Here is an 18,410-nt window from a genome sequence, read left to right as displayed (position 1 = left end):
AACTGTGGGAGACTGCAGTTGTATAAATCAAAAGGCGCAACTGTTGCGCAACTACCAGATGACGTTCAGGTTGCCGACGTCGGTGGAGAGGTCAGTTTTGGACGGGTAGACAACCTTGAGGTTGCCGTCAGGGTCCATGGTGCGAACCTGCTGGATGACCAGCTCTCCTGTGGTGGTACCATCTGAGGCGGTGTCTGGGGGTGTGTCTGACTCCCACTCTGATCCAGCCTCCTCTCTGTGCTCCAACGTAAACTTGTTCAGCTCCACCATTTTCTGAGAAGGGAACAGAGACAGATGTGTTAATTGCTGACCATTGGGACAATGTGGTTGAGGTCTATTTGAGGAAGGAACTATGTGGAAAGGAACTCCTAGAGCCCTCAAATTCAACTCTGGACCTCGAAGCCAGTTCCACTTTTTTTAATTGTCCCCTTCTAATCAGGGACTGATGTAAACCTGGGACACCAGGTGTGTGCAATTAATTATCAGGTAGAAAATAAAACCAGTAGGCTCCGGGGTAAGAATTGAATACCCCTGCCATAGAGGATGGTTGTTGAACTGAGATTTAAAGGGTGGATTGAAATCTGTACACATTAAATAGAAAAACAAAATAGATAATAAACTCAGCAAAAAAAGAAACGTCCCTTTTTCAGGACCCTGTCTTTCAAAGATAATTCGTAAAAATCCAAATAACTTCACAGATCTTCATTGCAAAGGGTTTAAACACTGTTTGCAATGCTTGTTCAACGAACCATAAACAATGAATGAAAATGCACCTGTGGAACGGTCGTTAAGACACTAACAGCTTACAGACGGTAGGCAATTAAGGTCACAGTTATGAAAACTTAGGACACTAAAGAGGCCTTTCTACTGACCCACAAGAAAGATGCCCAGGGTCCCTGCTCATCTGTGTGAACGTGCCTTAGGCATGCTGCAAGGAGGCATGAGGACTGCAGATGTGGCCAGGGCAATAAACGCCTAAGACAGCGCTACAGGGAGACAGGACAAACAGCTGATCGTCCTCGCAGTGGTAGACCATGTGTAACAACACCTGCACAGGATCGGTACATCCGAACATCACACCTGCGGGACAGGTACAGGATGGCAACAACAACTGCCCGAGTTACACCAGGAATGCACAATCCCTCCATCAGTGCTCAGACTGTCCGCAATAGGCTGGGAGAGGCTGGACTGAGGGCTTGTAGGCCTGTTGTAAGGCAGGTCCTCACCAGACATCACCAGCAACAACATCGCCTATGGGCACAAACCCACCATCGCTGGACCAGACAGGACTGGCAAAATGTGCTCTTCACTGACGAGTCGCGGTTTTGTCTCACCAGGGGTGATGGTCGGATTCGCGATTATCGTTGAAGGAATGAGCATTACACCGAGGCCTGTACTCTGGAGCGGGATCGATTTGGAGGTGGAGGGTCCATCATGGTCTGGGGCGGTGTGTCACAGCATCATCGGACTGAGCTTATTGTCATTGCAGGCAATCTCAACGCTGTGCGTTACAGGGAAGACATCCTCCTCCCTCATGTGGTACCCTTCATGCAGGCTCATCCTGACATGACCCTCCAGCATGACAATGCCACCAGCCATACTGCTCATTCTGTGCGTGATTTCCTGCATGACAGGAATGTCAGTGTTCTGCCATGGCCATCGAAGAGCCCGGATCTCAATCCCATTGAGTCTGGGACCTGTTGGATCGGAGGGTGAGGGCTAGGGCCATTCACCCCAGAAATGTCAGGGAACTTGCAGGTGACTTGATGGAAGAGTGGGGTAACATCTCACAGCAAGAACTGGCAAATCTGGAGCATTCCATGAGGAGGAGATGCACTGCAGTACATAATGCAGCTGGTGGCCACACCAGATACTGACTGTTACTTTTTATTTTGACCCCCCCTTTGTTCAGGGACACATTATTCAATTTCTGTTAGTCACATGTCTGTGGAACTATGTCTCAGTTGTTGAATCTTGTCATGTTCATACAAATATTTACACGTTAAGTTTGCTGAAAATAAACGCAGTTGACAGTGAGGACGTTTCTTTTTTTGCTGAGTTCATGTATAACCTCAAAGTCTTTACATTACATTTAATTTCTTATAACATTTTGTTTTTCTATTTACACACAATTAAATGTGTATGGTGGCAAATTGGGTTGAATGTTTTCTAAACTTCTCACAAACTTGCCCTGCTCAACTCATGTTTGTTGACACAGTAAAATATTCAGGGGGAGATATACGATCTGTCAGTGAGATTGTGGAAATATAAGACAAGCACTCCCAGAGCAGGAAGTCGCATCTCAACAGTGCAACCTCTCAAGAGTTTTTTTTAACCTTTCAAGTCACATTCCCCTCCAAATGCCCTCTATACCAGTCAATTCAATTATTATTATTATATATTTGTAAACCTTTATTTAACTAGGCAAGTCAGTTAAGAACAAATTCTTATTTACAATGACGGCATAGCCCGGCCTCCCCTAACTCGGACGACACTGAGCCAATTGTGCGTCGCCCTATGGTTCAGCTAATTTCAGTTCCATTTCAGTTACAGCCATTTCATGAAATGAAAAAAATAAAATGAATGATTCAACACATTCACTAAATTCTCAATTTCGCAAATCGAGCAGGAAGAAAATCAATCCCAAACTCTCATGACCTGTCCTTCAATCCTTCCATCACCTTCAATCACCACACAAAATCGAAAATGTACCCTCCCTAAACAATGGCTATTCTAGAATAGGAATTAGAGTGTGGATTACACCCTTCTCTGCTGCTGTGTGTACCGGTAGGTGTGAGGCACGCAGGGAGCTCTAGGCTTGCAGCCGTATTGTGAGCAGTATGTTTAGGCGGTGGCATCGTACACCGCCGGGCCAGTCACGCCAGGCCGATGAGCTCACTTATTCCACTGGGGACCAGAGGGGCCAGGGTGCAGATGTCAAAACAGCATGACACCCTGAGACTGAGCATGACACCTGATGAGACTTTTCTGCTCTCGCCAATTGCCACCGTGTGTGTCTGACTGATGCATTTATGTGCAAATGTTGTTTAACTCATGCAATCAAAGGCAGTTTGTGTTATGTATGTGCTTTGCAATGTAGGATTCAACCCTACTGTATGTCTCTTTGTATACAGGGAAAGAGATGAGCTTACCACTATGAGGGCATCCATCACGTCTTTACAGATCTGCAGGCTGGTAGAACTGGTAACTTCTAAGAACAGCTCCTTAGTCGTCTTCCTGATCTAGAATACGGGTCAAAGGTACAGTACATTACTTATATGTAATTTTGTCTACAGCTAAAGCAGCTAACTATATTTAATTATCAAATAAATTAAATATGTAAAGATATATGAACATGTATTTCAGTCCATCATTACTTTAAGACATGAAGGTCAGTCAATCCGGAACATTTCAAGAACTTTGAAGGTTTCTTCAAGTGCAGTCGCAAAAAACATCAAGCGCTATGATGAAAATGGCTCTCATGAGGACCGCCACAGGAATGGAAGACCCAGAGTTACCTCTGCTGCAGAGGATAAGTTCATTAGAGTTACCAGCCTCAGAAATTGCAGCCCAAATAAATGCTTCACAGAGTTCAAGTCACAGACACAGACACATCTCAACATCAACTGTTCAGACTGTTTGAATCAGGCCTTCATGGTCGAATTGCTGCAAAGAAACCACTACTAAAGGACACCAATAATAAGAAGAGACTTGTTTGGGCCAAGAAACACGAGCAATGGACATTAGACTGGTGGAAATGTGTCCTTTGGTCTGGAGTCCAAACTGGAGATTTCTGGTTCCAACCGCCTTGGCTTTGTGAGACGCGGTGTGGGTGAACGGATGATCTACGCATGTGTATTTCCCACCGTAAAGCATGGAGGTGGAGGTGTTATGATGTAGGGGTGCTTTGCTGGTGACACTGTCTGTGATTTATTTAGAATTCAAGGCACACTTAACCAGCATGGCTACCACAGTATTCTGCAGCGATACGCCATCCCATCTGGTTTGGGCTTAGTGGGACTATCATTTGTTTTTCAACAGGACAATGACCCAACATACCTCCAGGCTGTGTAAGGGCTATTTTACCAAGAAGGAGAGTGATGGAGTGCTGCATGAGATGACCTGGCCTCCACAATCCCCCGACCTCAACCCAATTGAGATGGTTTGGGATGAGTCGGTCCGCAGAGTGAAGGAAAAGCAGCCAACAAGTGCTCAGCATATGTGGGAACTCCTTCAAGACTGTTGGAAAAGCATTCCAGGTGAAGCTGGATGAGAGAATGCCAAGAGTGTGCAAAGCTGTCATCAAGGCAAAGCGTGGCTATTTGAAGAATCTCAAATATAAAATATATTTGGATTTGTTTAACACTTTTTTGGTTAATACATGATTCCATATGTGTTATTTCATAGTTTTGACGTCTTCACTATTATTCTACAATGTAGAAAATAGTAAAAAATAAAAAACCCTGGAATGAGTAGGTGTGTCCAAATTTCTGACTAGTACTGTATATATATATATTTTAACATATATAATTTTAAAATAAGATAGTGCTGTAGCACCCTCAGCACCCCTACTTCCCGCGGCTATGCTCACTCACACACACACACTCAACCTTGGTTTTCTCGCTGTTGGTGATTGGTGGAAATGAGATCACATGATCCTCTGCATCCACCAGACATGGGTAGAGTTCTTTTCCATCAAGAAGCTGCAGGTATCTGAGTAAAATAAAAAAGTCAGGTAACTTATGCTGAGAAACAGTGGCTAAAGTTGAATAATTGCCCTCATGCCAACGATGGCTACAATAGCCAATATAACCCTTTCATAACAGCATATTGTCAGTATAAGGTCCACACCCATACTCATGGTGCAGATTGAAGCCAGATTAAAGTGACAGTGGTTTGTGCTTTTGGAAAAATGCCCAAAATACCATAGCATGCTATTTACAAGTTGTTTACTTACTGTAAGTCAACCTTACCTTTTACCATATCTAATCTTATTTACTTTATCTAACTGAACCTTGTAAATAACGTAAACTCTGTCACTTTTCTACATCAGGTCAATATCTTTATAGAAAATGGGTAGACAAAACTCATCTGGGCTCAACCAAGGCACTTCCTGAAAACAGTCCACAAATTCCCATACACATACAGAATAAAGGAGTCAAAGTCTATTTACTCCAACATGTTTCAGTTTCAAAGCTTTGTGGCGCCCTCATGTGTTGAATTGGCAACCTAATCATTTCCCTGTTTTGAGCTCTCGAAACTAAGGAATTGCTTGATAAAAGCAATATACTGCTAAAAAAAATAAAGGGAACACTTAAACAACACAATGTAACTCCGAGTCAATCACACTTCTGTGAAATCAAACTGTCCAGTTAGGAAGCAACACTGATTGACAATAAATGTCACATGCTGTTGTGCAAATGGAATAGTCAACAGGTGGAAATTATAGGCAATTAGCAAGACACCCCCAATAAAGAAGTGGTTCTGCAGGTGGTGACCACAGACCACTTCTCAGTTCCTATGCTTCCTGGCTGATGTTTTGGTCACTTTTGAATGCTGGCGGTGCGTTCACTCTAGTGGTAGCATGAGACGGAGTCTACAACCCACACAAGTGGCTCAGGTAGTGCAGCTCACCCAGGATGGCACATCAATGCGAGCTGTGGCAAGAAGGTTTGCTGTGTCTGTCAGCGTAGTGTCCAGAGCATGGAGGCGCTACCAGGAGACAGGCCAGTACATCAGGAGCCATGGAGGAGGCCGTAGGAGGGCAACAACCCAGCAGCAGGACCGCTACCTCCGCCTTTGTTCAAGGAGGAGCAGGAGGAGCACTGCCAGAGCCCTGCAAAATGACCTCCAGCAGGCCACAGATGTGCATGTGTCTGCTCAAACGGTCAGAAACAGACTCCATGAGGGTGGTATGAGGGCCCGACGTCCACAGGTGGGGGTTGTGCTTACAGCCCAACACCGTGCAGGACGTTTGGCATTTGCCAGAGAACACCAAGATTGTCAAATTCACCACTGGCGCCCTGTGCTCTTCACAGATGAAAGCAGGTTCACACTGAGCACATGTGACAGACGTGACAGAGTCTGGAGACGCCGTGGAGAACATTCTGCTGCCTGCAACATCCTCCAGCATGACCGGTTTGGCGGTGGGTCAGTCATGGTGTGGGGTGGCATTTCTTTGGGGGGCTGAACAGCCCTCCATGTGCTCACCAGAGGTAGCCTGACTGCCATTAGGTACCGAGATGAGATCCTCAGACCCCTTGTGAGACCATATGCTGGTGCGGTTGGCCCTGGGTTCCTCCTAATGCAAGACAATGCTAGACCTTATGTGGCTGGAGTGTGTCAGCAGTTCCTGCAAGAGGAAGGCATTGATGCTATGGACTGGCCCACCCGTTCCCCAGACCTGAATCCAATTGAGCACATCTGGGACATCATGTCTCGCTCCATCCACCAACGTCACGTTGCACCACAGACTGTCCAGGAGTTGGCGGATGCTTTAGTCCAGGTCTGGGAGGAGATCCCTCAGGAGACCATCCGCCACCTCATCAGGAGCATGCCCAGGCGTTGTAGGGAGGTCATACAGGCACGTGGAGGCCAAACACACTACTGAGCCTAATTTTGACTTGTTTTAAGGACATTACATCAAAGTTGGATCAGCCTGTAGTGTGGTTTTCCACTTCAATTTTGAGGGTGACTCCAAATCCAGACCTCCATGGGTTGATACATTTGATTTCCATTGATAATTTTTGTGTGATTTTGTTGTCAGCACATTCAACTATGTAAAGAAAAAAGTATTTAATAAGATTATTTCATTCATTCAGATCTAGGATGTGTTGTTTAAGTGTTCCCTTTTTTTTTGAGCAGTGTATTATCGAGTAGGAAACCATACCAACATACTGTAAATGGAAAATGAAATAATAGTAATTAATTTATTACTACAGCGTAACATTTAAGAAGACCGGCATCAACCCAAAGAGGCCACTTTTTGTGAATTACTTTTTTGCCACCTCCCTTTAATAAAGACAAAAAATTATGGGCATCAGGGCAACTGCAGCTTTGGCGAATCTATATCATTCTCCAGAAGTGTGCATTTTAATATTTCCTGTCAATCATTGGCTGTATAGAGTTTCCATCATTGTTAAATCCATGACAGGAAGTCTGCAAATGTGCACTTCGGGAGTAGGGCTGTTGCGGTGACCATATTACCGCCCCACCAGCAGTCATGACCACTGTAAAATTCCATGTGAACGCACAGTAATCTTCTCTTATGCACTCTGGACATGCGTTGGTAGTACCCAACTCGCTAATGACCATCACGTCGCTAATGGTCTGGTACTCAATGCTCGATTGTCCCTCTAACCACTCTGAGATCAATGCAAATGCATTCGAAAATCACATCAAACACTTATTTTAAAACTCACCTCACTGGGATCAATCAATTTGAAGAAAGAAGTTGAAAACATGGTCGTTGTGGATGTTGTTTCAAAGTCTAACACAACAAAAATGACAGCGCTTGCTAAGGTGATTAATTCAACACCCATATGCATATTACAGTTTATGCATACGCATAGACCTATTTATGAGCCCAAGCCCAAAAAACACCCTGAATTAAAATAATGATTGTGCCGTTATAAAATACATAGGCTACTGCATATTACGCACGTCAGAAAAACATGTCTTTGGTACATAATTGGTCTAGCCTATACTCCAAAATTAAACAAATTCTAGTAATCGCATTTGAGTGTGGACTGTATTATTATGCATACTTATGCTACGCTCCAAACTTTCTATCCATGAGTCTGGGAGAGAACGTATAGGCCTAGGTGATGCGGTTTGTTCATTGATTGTGCAGGGCGGCTTACAGAGTTAACCGACAATTATAGTGAATTTGTATTTGATTTTGAATAGCCTAGTAATAGGGCATTTTTTTTATTTTCATAATAATAGGCCGACACTACCTTTAGCTACAGAATATCTCGCCACTGTGTGTTTCCATCTCCTCCTTATTCCTTTCTCAAGCGCTCAGAGAGAGGGGCTGTCAACAGTTTAATGAAATATGTTTTGTTGTAAAAACAGATTTCACTTCGTTTCACAAATTAAGCACTGGGTAACTGTAGGAACAGGGTTGGCGAGCCCATGGCATACAGAGTTTGGGCGGAATATCACCTGTCGCGCAGCGAGGCTGCATGCTCCTCAAACAGTGGTTGATGGAGTGAAATAAGTGTTCTTATAAGCCCAGACATTTCTATATGCAATCCCGTGTGAAAGAAGAGTTGACGGTTGCCACTAAAAAGATGAGGATCCCCGCTGCTACTATATTTATTTCTCATCTGCTCATATTAAGCACATGCTCTGCTATAAAAACGGAGTAGCCTTCCCGGCATGATTGAAAAACAAACCAGCGGGAAAGCGGCCTCCATTCGCTTTTCTAGTGCCTACGGATGACATGTCTTTTTTTTCCCCTGCCCCTGTTCCTTCCCATTTGATAATGGCCATTCTAAATCAAAACTAGATTAAATTGAGAATAGTCAGATGGATGAAAATATGATCACTTGGAGAACAACAGTGTGTGCAGCCTGAGGCAAGTAACAGAGCGCAAGCTTTTTTTTGTGACTTTCTCAAATCATCCATAGCCTATAGTCGCATCATGCAGCCCATATATGTTTTGATTTCTAAGACATTCTAAGGTTTGTATCATTCACAACTAAATTAGCCAAATAACTAAATCTAGCGTATAGGACCTGTTTCAAATGATCACTTTTACACTACACATAACCACTTCACATGCGCACTCCGGAATGGGTAACATAGCCTTTCTATTTTTATTGAGCTAAGTTCAATTATATTATTCTTACTATAAAATCATATAGTATAAAATAATGGCACAGGAATTATAAGCATAGTTTGTCTGCTAAACTAACAAGTATACGGCCTATGGCATGGCGCATAGCCAGATAACATACAGTAGGCCAACTCATATTCTGTTCTTCTGAAATACATTTTCTTCATATCATGTTTCTTTAGACTTGCCTAAAATAAATAATGGATTTATTGTGATGGTGTACAGTGGGGAAAAAATGTATTTAGTCAGCCACCAATTGTGCAAGTTCTCCCACTTAAAAAGATGAGAGAGGCCTGTAATTTTCATCATAGGTACACATCAACTATGACAGACAAATTGAGAAACAAAAATCCAGAAAATCACATTGTAGGATTTTTAATGAATTTATTTGCAAATTATGGTGGAAAATAAGTATTTTGTCACCTACAAACAAGCAAGATTTCTGGCTCTCACAGACCTGTAACTTCTTCTTTAAGAGGCTCCTCTGTCCTCCACTCGTTACCTGTATTAATGGCACCTGTTTGAACTTGTTATCAGTATAAAAGACACCTGTCCACAACCTCAAACAGTCACACTCCAAACTCCACTATGGCCAAGACCAAAGAGCTGTCAAAGGACACCAGAAACAAAATTGTAGACCTGCACCAGGCTGGGAAGACTGAATCTGCAATAGGTAAGCAGCTTGGTTTGAAGAAATCAACTGTGGGAGCAATTATTAGGAAATGGAAGACATACAAGACCACTGATAATCTCCCTCGATCTGGGGCTCCACGCAAGATCTCACACCGTGGGGTCAAAATGATCACAAGAACGGTGAGCAAAAATCCCAGAACCACACGGGGGGACCTAGTGAATGACCTGCAGAGAGCTGGGACCAAAGTAACAAAGCCTACCATCAGTAACACACTACGCCGCCAGGGACTCAAATCCTGCAGTGCCAGACGTGTCCCCCTGCTTAAGCCAGTACATGTCCAGGCCCGTCTGAAGTTTGCTAGAGTGCATTTGGATGATCCAGAAGAGGATTGGGAGAATGTCATATGGTCAGATGAAACCAAAATAGAACTTTTTGGTAAAAACTCAACTCGTCGTGTTTGGAGGACAAAGAATGCTGAGTTGCATCCAAAGAACACCATACCTACTGTGAAGCATGGGGGTGGAAACATCATGCTTTGGGGCTGTTTTTCTGCAAAGGGACCAGGACGACTGATCCGTGTAAAGGAAAGAATGAATGGGGCCATGTATCGTGAGATTTTGAGTGAAAACCTCCTTCCATCAGCAAGGGCATTGAAGATGAAACGTGGCTGGGTCTTTCAGCATGACAATGATCCCAAACACACCGCCCGGGCAACGAAGGAGTGGCTTCGTAAGAAGCATTTCAAGGTCCTGGAGTGGCCTAGCCAGTCTCCAGATCTCAACCCCATAGAAAATCTTTGGAGGGAGTTGAAAGTCTGTGTTGCCCAGCGACAGCCCCAAAACATCACTGCTCTAGAGGAGATCTGCATGGAGGAATGGGCCAAAATACCAGCAAGACTTACAGAAAATGTTTGACCTGTGTCATTGCCAACAAAGGGTATATAACAAAGTATTGAGAAACTTTTGTTATGGACCAAATACTTATTTTCCACCATAATTTGCAAATAAATTCATAAAAAATCCTACAATGTGATTTTCTGGATTTTTTTTTCTCATTTTGTCTGTCATAGTTGACGTGTACCTATGATGAAAATTACAGGCCTCTCTCATCTTTTTAAGTGGGAGAACTTGCACAATTGGTGGCTGACTAAATACTTTTTTTCCCCACTGTATATTCAATTTTTATTTATTCAACTTTTTTAAATGTAGATGTTCCAAAGACGCGCATCAGCGGCTTGTATGCAGCTTGTATGCGTGGAGGCCTGGAGTTGCTAAACGTGTTTATGTTAATTAACGATCAATTACCATTAATCGGCAGACTTTTGTAGGACAGTAACCGGCTGACAAAATTTCATGACCGCCACAGCCCTATAGAGCCCCACAGCGGAGGTATTATAATACCCACAAAGCCTAGCGGTCAAACAGGGAAATGGTTCCAACCGTTTTTTCCACCATTAATTTTTCCCCATAGAGGATTTTAGAAACACTTAAAAAATTGTGTTTCGTCTAGGCTTACACTGGCATGACGTTTTGATAACCATGTAAATCTCTCGGACAAGTTGACTTTTATCAATATATTTGGCTCTCCAGCCGACGCTCCACATACTTTTGTATAAATAGTGTAGCTAGTTACCTGTAAAATCGCATAAACAAACTGCACTATCAATATAGGAGTCTACAATCTCACCATGTTTTTATTTAGTTCTGTCCTTGAGCTGTTCTTGTCTATTAAAGGGATACTTCGGAATTTTGGCAATGAGTTTGAAGGAAGTTGCCAATTAGAGCATGGGTATCTACCATAGACTTCCAGTTTTGCACTAATGCTAGTTAGCATTGGCTCACGAAACTACCTCTAACTTCCTTCATACTGGACACAGAGACATAAAAATGGTATCCACAAGTTCATCTGACTCTGGGGAAGTACATAAAGGTCTCATTGACAAAATCCCGAAGTATCCATTTTATGTTCTATATTATGTAACGTTTCAAGTTTTGTATGGACCCCAGGAAGAGTAGGTAGTGCTTTTGCAACAGCTAATGGGGATCCAAACAAAATATCAAATACGAAATATTAAATCTGCAGATTGATGTGCCTCGCAGAGTGGAGTCTGACATTCGCAACGGCACCATGCAATCCACCCTGGACTGAAGAGGCAGACAAATAGGACAAATGTGGTGGAACCTCTGTTAAATTACACATTTCTCGAGGTAGGAATTTCGCAAAAAAAGGATCAATGGCTCATTCGAGAGAAGACAACATCCCGTGTTATGACATCACCCAGTATTGAAATCTGACATGTATGATAGACGTTTCCGCGATCTAAAAGTCGTATTCCTATTAACTTCCAGTGTTGTGAGAGTGGCTTTATTGCAACACTACATCATACCGGCCGAATTTCTGCCTGCTTGAATGGCAATAGTTCAGATACACATGAAAACATGAAATGACCCCGGGAATCAATAGAACATTGTTCAGAGATGCACAAAAACAATATAACATTCAAAATGGGTGAATCTTTCCTTTAAAGACGGGTGTTAATTCTCACTTGTGGAGACCTGACACATTCTGCCTCTTCCTCTGTTTCCTCTGGTCCTCTGCCTCCAGCTGCAACTGCCTCATCAGCTCCACCGCAGTCATCTCCTTACGGCCCAGGGGGACTATCTAGTAAACAACAGTTTATGAGAGAGTTTATGAGAGTTGTGCTACTTTCAAAATATGATTTGCTTGCTTGAATGACCGTGAATGGGACCGAAATGCATTGACACAAACCTGAATGCAGATTTTGAATACAATGATTTGCCAAGAGTTACAGGCAACAACTAGCAACAATGTTGTGTGTTCAACAATGCACAGTGGTCTAAGGCACTGCATCGCAGTGCTAACTGTGCCACTAGAGATCCTGGTTCGAATCCAGGCTCTGTCGCAGCCGGCCGCGACCGGGAGACTCATGGGCGGCGCACAATTGGCCCAGCGTCGTCCAGGGTAGGGGAGGGAATGGCCGGCAGGGATGTAGCTCAGTTGATAGAGCATGGCGTTTGCAACGCCAGGGTTGTGGGTTCGATTCCCACGGGGGGCCAGTATAAAAAAAAATATGTATTCACTAACTGTAAGTCGCTCTGGATAAGAGCGTCTGCTAAATGACTAAAATGTAAATGTAAATGTTATATTGTGTTTAAACTGTTGCGGTGAAGACATATGCAGGTCTTTCAATAAGACTGATGACACTATTAACTGGTGGTGCGTTGCCTGGCTTTGGCATAACATATGGATAAAAGGATAATGTATTATTAAGAATGGAATAATGTGATGGCTCACAACTGCTGATTAGACTGTCCTTCAAAATACTGGATTCTACTCAAGAAAACGGAGTTACCATGTCCAATAGAGAATCAGCCTTCTCCAGAGACCTTTATGAGACTGTCTGCATAAACTACTTGAACAAAGACATTGGACAAGGTCCTGAGAAATGTCATCATAAACCAATCAAATGCAAAGAGTAGAAATACATAGCTAAATAGCTCAATAAGTTAATTGAAGTAAATGTGTCAGAGGAGTGCTTTCAATTCCATCTCAGAGCGAGTTAACTTTCAATTCCATCTCAGAGCGAGTTAACTTGAGTATTTGTGGGTGTCTAACATGGTATGAGAAAAATGTCATGCAATGTTGGGTCATACTGTCACACCCTGGCTCTGGGGACTCTATATGTTGAGCCAGGGTGTGTAGATTCTATGTGTTCTTGTTCTGTGTTGTATATTCTATGTGTTCTAGTTCTATGTTGGCCAGTATGGTTCTCAATCAGAGGCAACGAGTGTCAGCTGTGGCTGGTTGTCTCTGATTGGGAACCACATTTAAACAGGCTGTTTTCCCACAATAGTTGTGGGATCTTGTTCCGTTTGGTTTGTTCCGTGTTGGTTGTGTTAAACCTAGGACTTCACGTGTCGTTATCGTTTGTTGTTTTGTTATTATTATCACTAAAGATAATACAATATGTTTGCTCATCACGCTGCGCCTTGGTCTACTCCGTTCAACGATCGTGACAGAAGATCCCACCACACCAGGACCAAGCAGCGTGTCCAGGAGCAGGCAGCCTGGACGTGGGAGCAGATAATGGACGGGCAGGGGTCCTGGACCTGGGAGGAAATCCAGGCCGGGATGGATCGCCGTCCATGGAAGGAGACGGTAGAGGCGCGACGGAGAGAGGAGCAACGGCCTCAACAGTGTCGTCGTCGGACAGACGAGAGGCAACCCCAAAAAAATTTTAGGGGGGGGCACACGGCATGGGCGACGGGGCAGCAGGAGGCAGCTACAGGGCGTATTAGGAGGTTAGGTGAGGAGGACACCAGGTTAAGGGGGCTATTGGTGCAGAGGGTGGAGCTACTGGAGGCGATAAGGGAGAAGGTGAGAGTAGAGGCACGGCGAGAGGAACTGTGTAGGCAGCTGAGGGAGCGGAGGGTTATGACGAAACCCAGTCCCGCTCCTCACACCAAGCAAGTGGTGTGCGTCACCAGTCCGGTCCGGCCCGTTCCTGCTCCCCGCACTAAGTTAATGGTGCGCGTCGCCAGCCCGGCCCGGCCTGTTCCTGCCCCTCGCACCAAGCCTACGGTGCGCAACGCCAGCCCGGCCCGGCCTGTTCCTGCTCCCCGCACCAAGCTAATGGTGCGCGTCGCCAGCCCGGCCCGGCCTGTTCCTGCCCTTCGCACCAAGCCTACGGTGCGCGTCGCCAGCCCGGCCCGGCCTGTTCCTGCTCCCCGCACCAAGCTAATGGTGCGCGTCGCCAGCCCGGCCCGACCTGTTCCTGCTCCCCGCACCAAGCTAACGGTGCGCGTCGCCAGCCCGGCCCGGCCTGTTCCTGCCACTCGCACCAAGCCTACGGTGCGCGTCGCCAGCCCGGCCCGGCCTGTTCCTGCTCCCCGCACCAAGCTAATGGTGCGCGTCGCCAGCCCGGCCCGACCTGTTCCTGCTCCCCGCACCAAGCTAACGGTGCGCGTCGCCAGCCCGGCCCGGCCTGTTCCTGCCACTCGCACCAAGCCTACGGTGCGCGTCGCCAGCCCGGCCCGGCCTGTTCCTGCCACTCGCACCAAGCCTACGGTGCGCGTCGCCAGCCCGGCCCGGCCTGTTCCTGCCACTCGCACCAAGCCTAGGGTGCGCGTCGCCAGCCCGGCCCGGCCTGTTCCTGCCACTCGCACCAAGCCTACGGTGCGCGTCGCCAGCCCGGCCCGGCCTGTTCCTGCCACTCGCACCAAGCCTAGGGTGCGCGTCGCCAGCCCGGCCCGGCCTGTTCCTGCCACTCGCACCAAGCCTACGGTGCGCGTCGCCAGCCCGGCCCGGCCTGTTCCTGCCACTCGCACCAAGCCTACGGTGCGCGTCGCCAGCCCGGCCCGGCCTGTTCCTGCCACTCACACCAAGCCTACGGTGCGCGTCGCCAGCCCGGCCCGGCCTGTTCCTGCCACTCGCACCAAGCCTAGGGTGCGCGTCGCCAGCCCGGCCCGGCCTGTTCCTGCCACTCGCACCAAGCCTACGGTGCGCGTCGCCAGCCCGGCCCGGCCTGTTCCTGCCACTCGCACCAAGCCTACGGTGCGCGTCGCCAGCCCGGCCCGGCCTGTTCCTGCCACTCGCACCAAGCCTACGGTGCGCGTCGCCAGCCCGGCCCGGCCTGTTCCTGCCACTCGCACCAAGCCTACGGTGCGCGTCGCCAGCCCGGCCCGGCCTGTTCCTGCCGCTCGCACCAAGCCAGGGGTGCGAGTCGTCAGCCCGGTACGGCCCATTCCTGCTCCACGCACCAAGCCAGGGGTGCGCATCGTCAACCCGGTCCGGCCCGTTCCTGCTCCACGCACCAAGCCAGGGGTGCGCGTCGTCAGTCCGGCACAACCCGTGCCTGGGTCACCGGTGCCTGGTCAGGTACCGGTCAGCTGCTCCACACCGGAGCTTAAGCAATCCGCTCCTACGATGTCCAGTCCAGCTCCAGCCAGCGGGGCCAGACCGGACCAGGGGCGCTACGGGGGGATTATTGGAGGGTGGTGGGCAAGCCCGGAGCCGGAACCGCCTCCGAGGAGGAATGCCCACCCAGCCCTCCCCTGTTTTGTTTATGTTGAGGCGCGGTCGCAGTCCGCGCCTTTGGGGGGGGGGGGTACTGTCACACCCTGGCTCTGGGGACTCTATATGTTGAGCCAGGGTGTGTAGATTCTATGTGTTCTTGTTCTGTGTTGTATATTATATGTGTTCTAGTTCTATGTTGGCCAGTGTGGTTCTCAATCAGAGGCAACGAGTGTCAGCTGTGGCTGGTTGTCTCTGATTGGGAACCACATTTAAACAGGCTGTTTTCCCACAATAGTTGTGGGATCTTGTTCCGTTTGGTTTGTTCCGTGTTGGTTGTGTTAAACCTAGGACTTCACGTGTCGTTATCGTTTGTTGTTTTGTTATTATTATCACTAAAGATAATAAAATATGTTTGCTCATCACGCTGCGCCTTGGTCTACTCCGTTCAACGATCGTGACACATACCTTTAATATGGGAGGAAGCCTGGCATCATACATGAGAGGTCCCTTGAGTAGCTGCATGTCGTGAGTTGCAATGGTCGCAGTTGTCCTTTTACCACATAGGTCATCGTGAAGTTTGGTCTGAAACACAACAGATAAGAGAGAAAGAGTGGTGAATAATGCAAAAAATACTTATCGATCATAGGCTATTGAGGATGGTGAGCTTATGTCCATTTATGAGCTTGAGTTTATTTTGTAGCATTTTCTTAGTCTGGGTGCCATACTGCATTACCAAACTTCTAGCCTACATTGTTACCTTGCCAAATATGACTGTCCAAGACAGCAACATAAGAGTTGGCTAATGCAGAAACAGACTGGCACCAAGGTTAACATGTTCTCATCTCAAAACAACATTACCTGAGCAGCCAGGAACCTCTTGAGCGCATTCCCGGACCTGAAGTTCATGCCTCTGACCACACAGCACACCAAGTACGGCCTCACGTCCTTCAGCTCGTTGGCCACTTTTACAGTGAACGCCCCGGGGTTGTCAGACATGTGAAGCACCTTCACCGCCAGCAGGTTCAACTTATCCACTTCATCCTCCTCCTCCTCATTCTTCTTCTTGCGCTGCTTTTTGGTCTGGGTCTTCTCTGCGTTCTGGCCCCCTTCTGCCTTATCCCCGTCGGCCTGCTTGCTGCCTTTGCTTTTCCCTCTGCCACCGGCCCGAAGGTAGTCCAGGATGGACTTAGTCTGACAACCATTGACCATCTTCTCCAGCCGCTTGTCTTTTAGTTTGTTTCCCTTGAAGTTGATCTCCTTCAGCTTGGAGCAGTTGCTCAGCTCATATGGGATGTCACTTAGCTTGTTGTTGGATAAGTCCAAAACCTGGAGAGGAACATTTCATATTTTTGTTGTCATAGTTCATGTTATTACATTCACTGTTAAATGCATGATGTTATTACATTCAACTAAGATGAATAACCAAAAAGGGCTTCATCCAGGTCTCAGTTGTCTCACCATCTGAAAGGCCTTGTGCCAGGAAAATGTCAGGTCCGTTCAATACAATGTTGATGAGTAGAGCTGAGAGGTACCTTGTCAATCATGACCATAATAATGCAGAAGGAATATAAAATATTCAAGAATGCCTATTTTCGGTAGCAGTGCAATAAGGATAAGCATTGTAATTTTGAATTCCTTAAAGTAAGTAGCCGGCCGCGACCGGGAGACCCATGGGGCGGCGCACAATTGGCCCAGCGTCGTCCAGGGTAGGGGAGGGAATGGCCGGCAGGGACGTAGCTCAGTTGGTAGAGCATGGCGTTTGCAACGCCAGGGTTGTGGGTTCGTTTCCCACGGGGGGCCAGAATGAAAAATAAAAATAAATAATGTATGCACTCACTAACTGTAAGTCGCTCTGGATAAGAGCGTCTGCTAAATGACTAAAATGTTAAATGTAGAAGAGGTGAAAAAAGTATTATTGTCAATCAACAATGACAAGCCACCGGTGTCTGGCAGCAGCTAATGGGGATCCATAATAAATACAAATATGATCCATCTATTTTAGTCACAAACCTTTAGAGCAGAGAGCTTGTGAACATTCCCACTCAGGTCTTCAATGTAATTCTCAGAGGCGATGACAGTGCTGAGGAGATCCAGGCGATAGAAGTCATCAGGGAACCGAGTGATGCCATTTTTGGAGATGTTGATGGTGGAGAGCTTCATGCAATGGCACAGTCCATCTGGCAGTGACTCGATATTGTTGCAGCTCACGTTGAGTGTATTGAGCTCAATTAGCTGGGTTATCTCTTCAGGCAAAGCTTTCAGGTTGTTGACTGAAATGTCGAGGACTTTCAGTGACTTCAGATTTCCAATGGTTTTTGGAATAGAGGAAAGCTTATTCCTACAAACAATCAAGCTTGTAAGCGTGGTCAGATTTTTGATGTCTCCATGAATTTCTGTCAAACTCGGGCATTGGATGATTTCTAGGTAATTTAGGAGCTTGAGAGAATAGATTGTGGAACACAGCCCTCCATTCGAGGATATCTTTTCATCGATAACTGCACCTTGCAGGACCAGTTCGCGTCTCTTCTCTTTTGCGGCTTTCTCTATTTCTGGCCAATTACCTTCATCATCCATGCTGCTACACCAGACCCGGAAGAATGCGAAGTCATGCCACCCGGAAATACTTGATCACAGACTCTTTAAAACGTCTATATGCCAAATGGAAGACGCAGTGAAACATGCATCCACCAGTGGAGATAATATGCACAGCGCACGTGCAGACTGGACGCTCAAAATTAAAAACTTAATGGTCCACAGTCCTTCGTGGTGAGACGATGGAGCTGCCCTGCGCATCTAAATTGGCTAGTCGTTGTGAGCGGTGCTTATAGAGATGAAATGGGCAGGCTGTATTTTAGTTTAGATATATTAGTAGTAACACCATACTTTAATACAAAATAC

At 46.3% G+C, this 18,410-nt stretch overlaps 1 protein-coding gene across 1 annotated transcript; it reads right to left on the bottom strand.

The window, feature by feature from the left end:
- Positions 1 to 51: 51 nt before the first annotated feature.
- Positions 52 to 18,086, bottom strand: LOC311149709 (leucine-rich repeat-containing protein 47-like; the record flags this gene model as incomplete). The annotated part of the gene is made up of 7 exons (XM_084186918.1): positions 52 to 273; positions 3,153 to 3,237; positions 4,606 to 4,713; positions 12,022 to 12,137; positions 15,978 to 16,094; positions 16,371 to 16,838; positions 17,523 to 18,086. The coding sequence occupies 7 exons, from the start codon at positions 18,084 to 18,086 to the stop codon at positions 52 to 54; spliced, it is 1,680 nt and encodes a 559-aa protein (XP_084043044.1).
- Between the last annotated feature and the right edge of the window lie 324 nt (positions 18,087 to 18,410).

Source organism: Coregonus lavaretus (genome assembly GCF_964263955.1).
Source record: "Coregonus lavaretus genome assembly, chromosome: 22".
Lineage (NCBI taxonomy): Eukaryota > Metazoa > Chordata > Actinopteri > Salmoniformes > Salmonidae > Coregonus > Coregonus lavaretus.
This window is presented reverse-complemented; position numbering and strand designations above follow the sequence as displayed.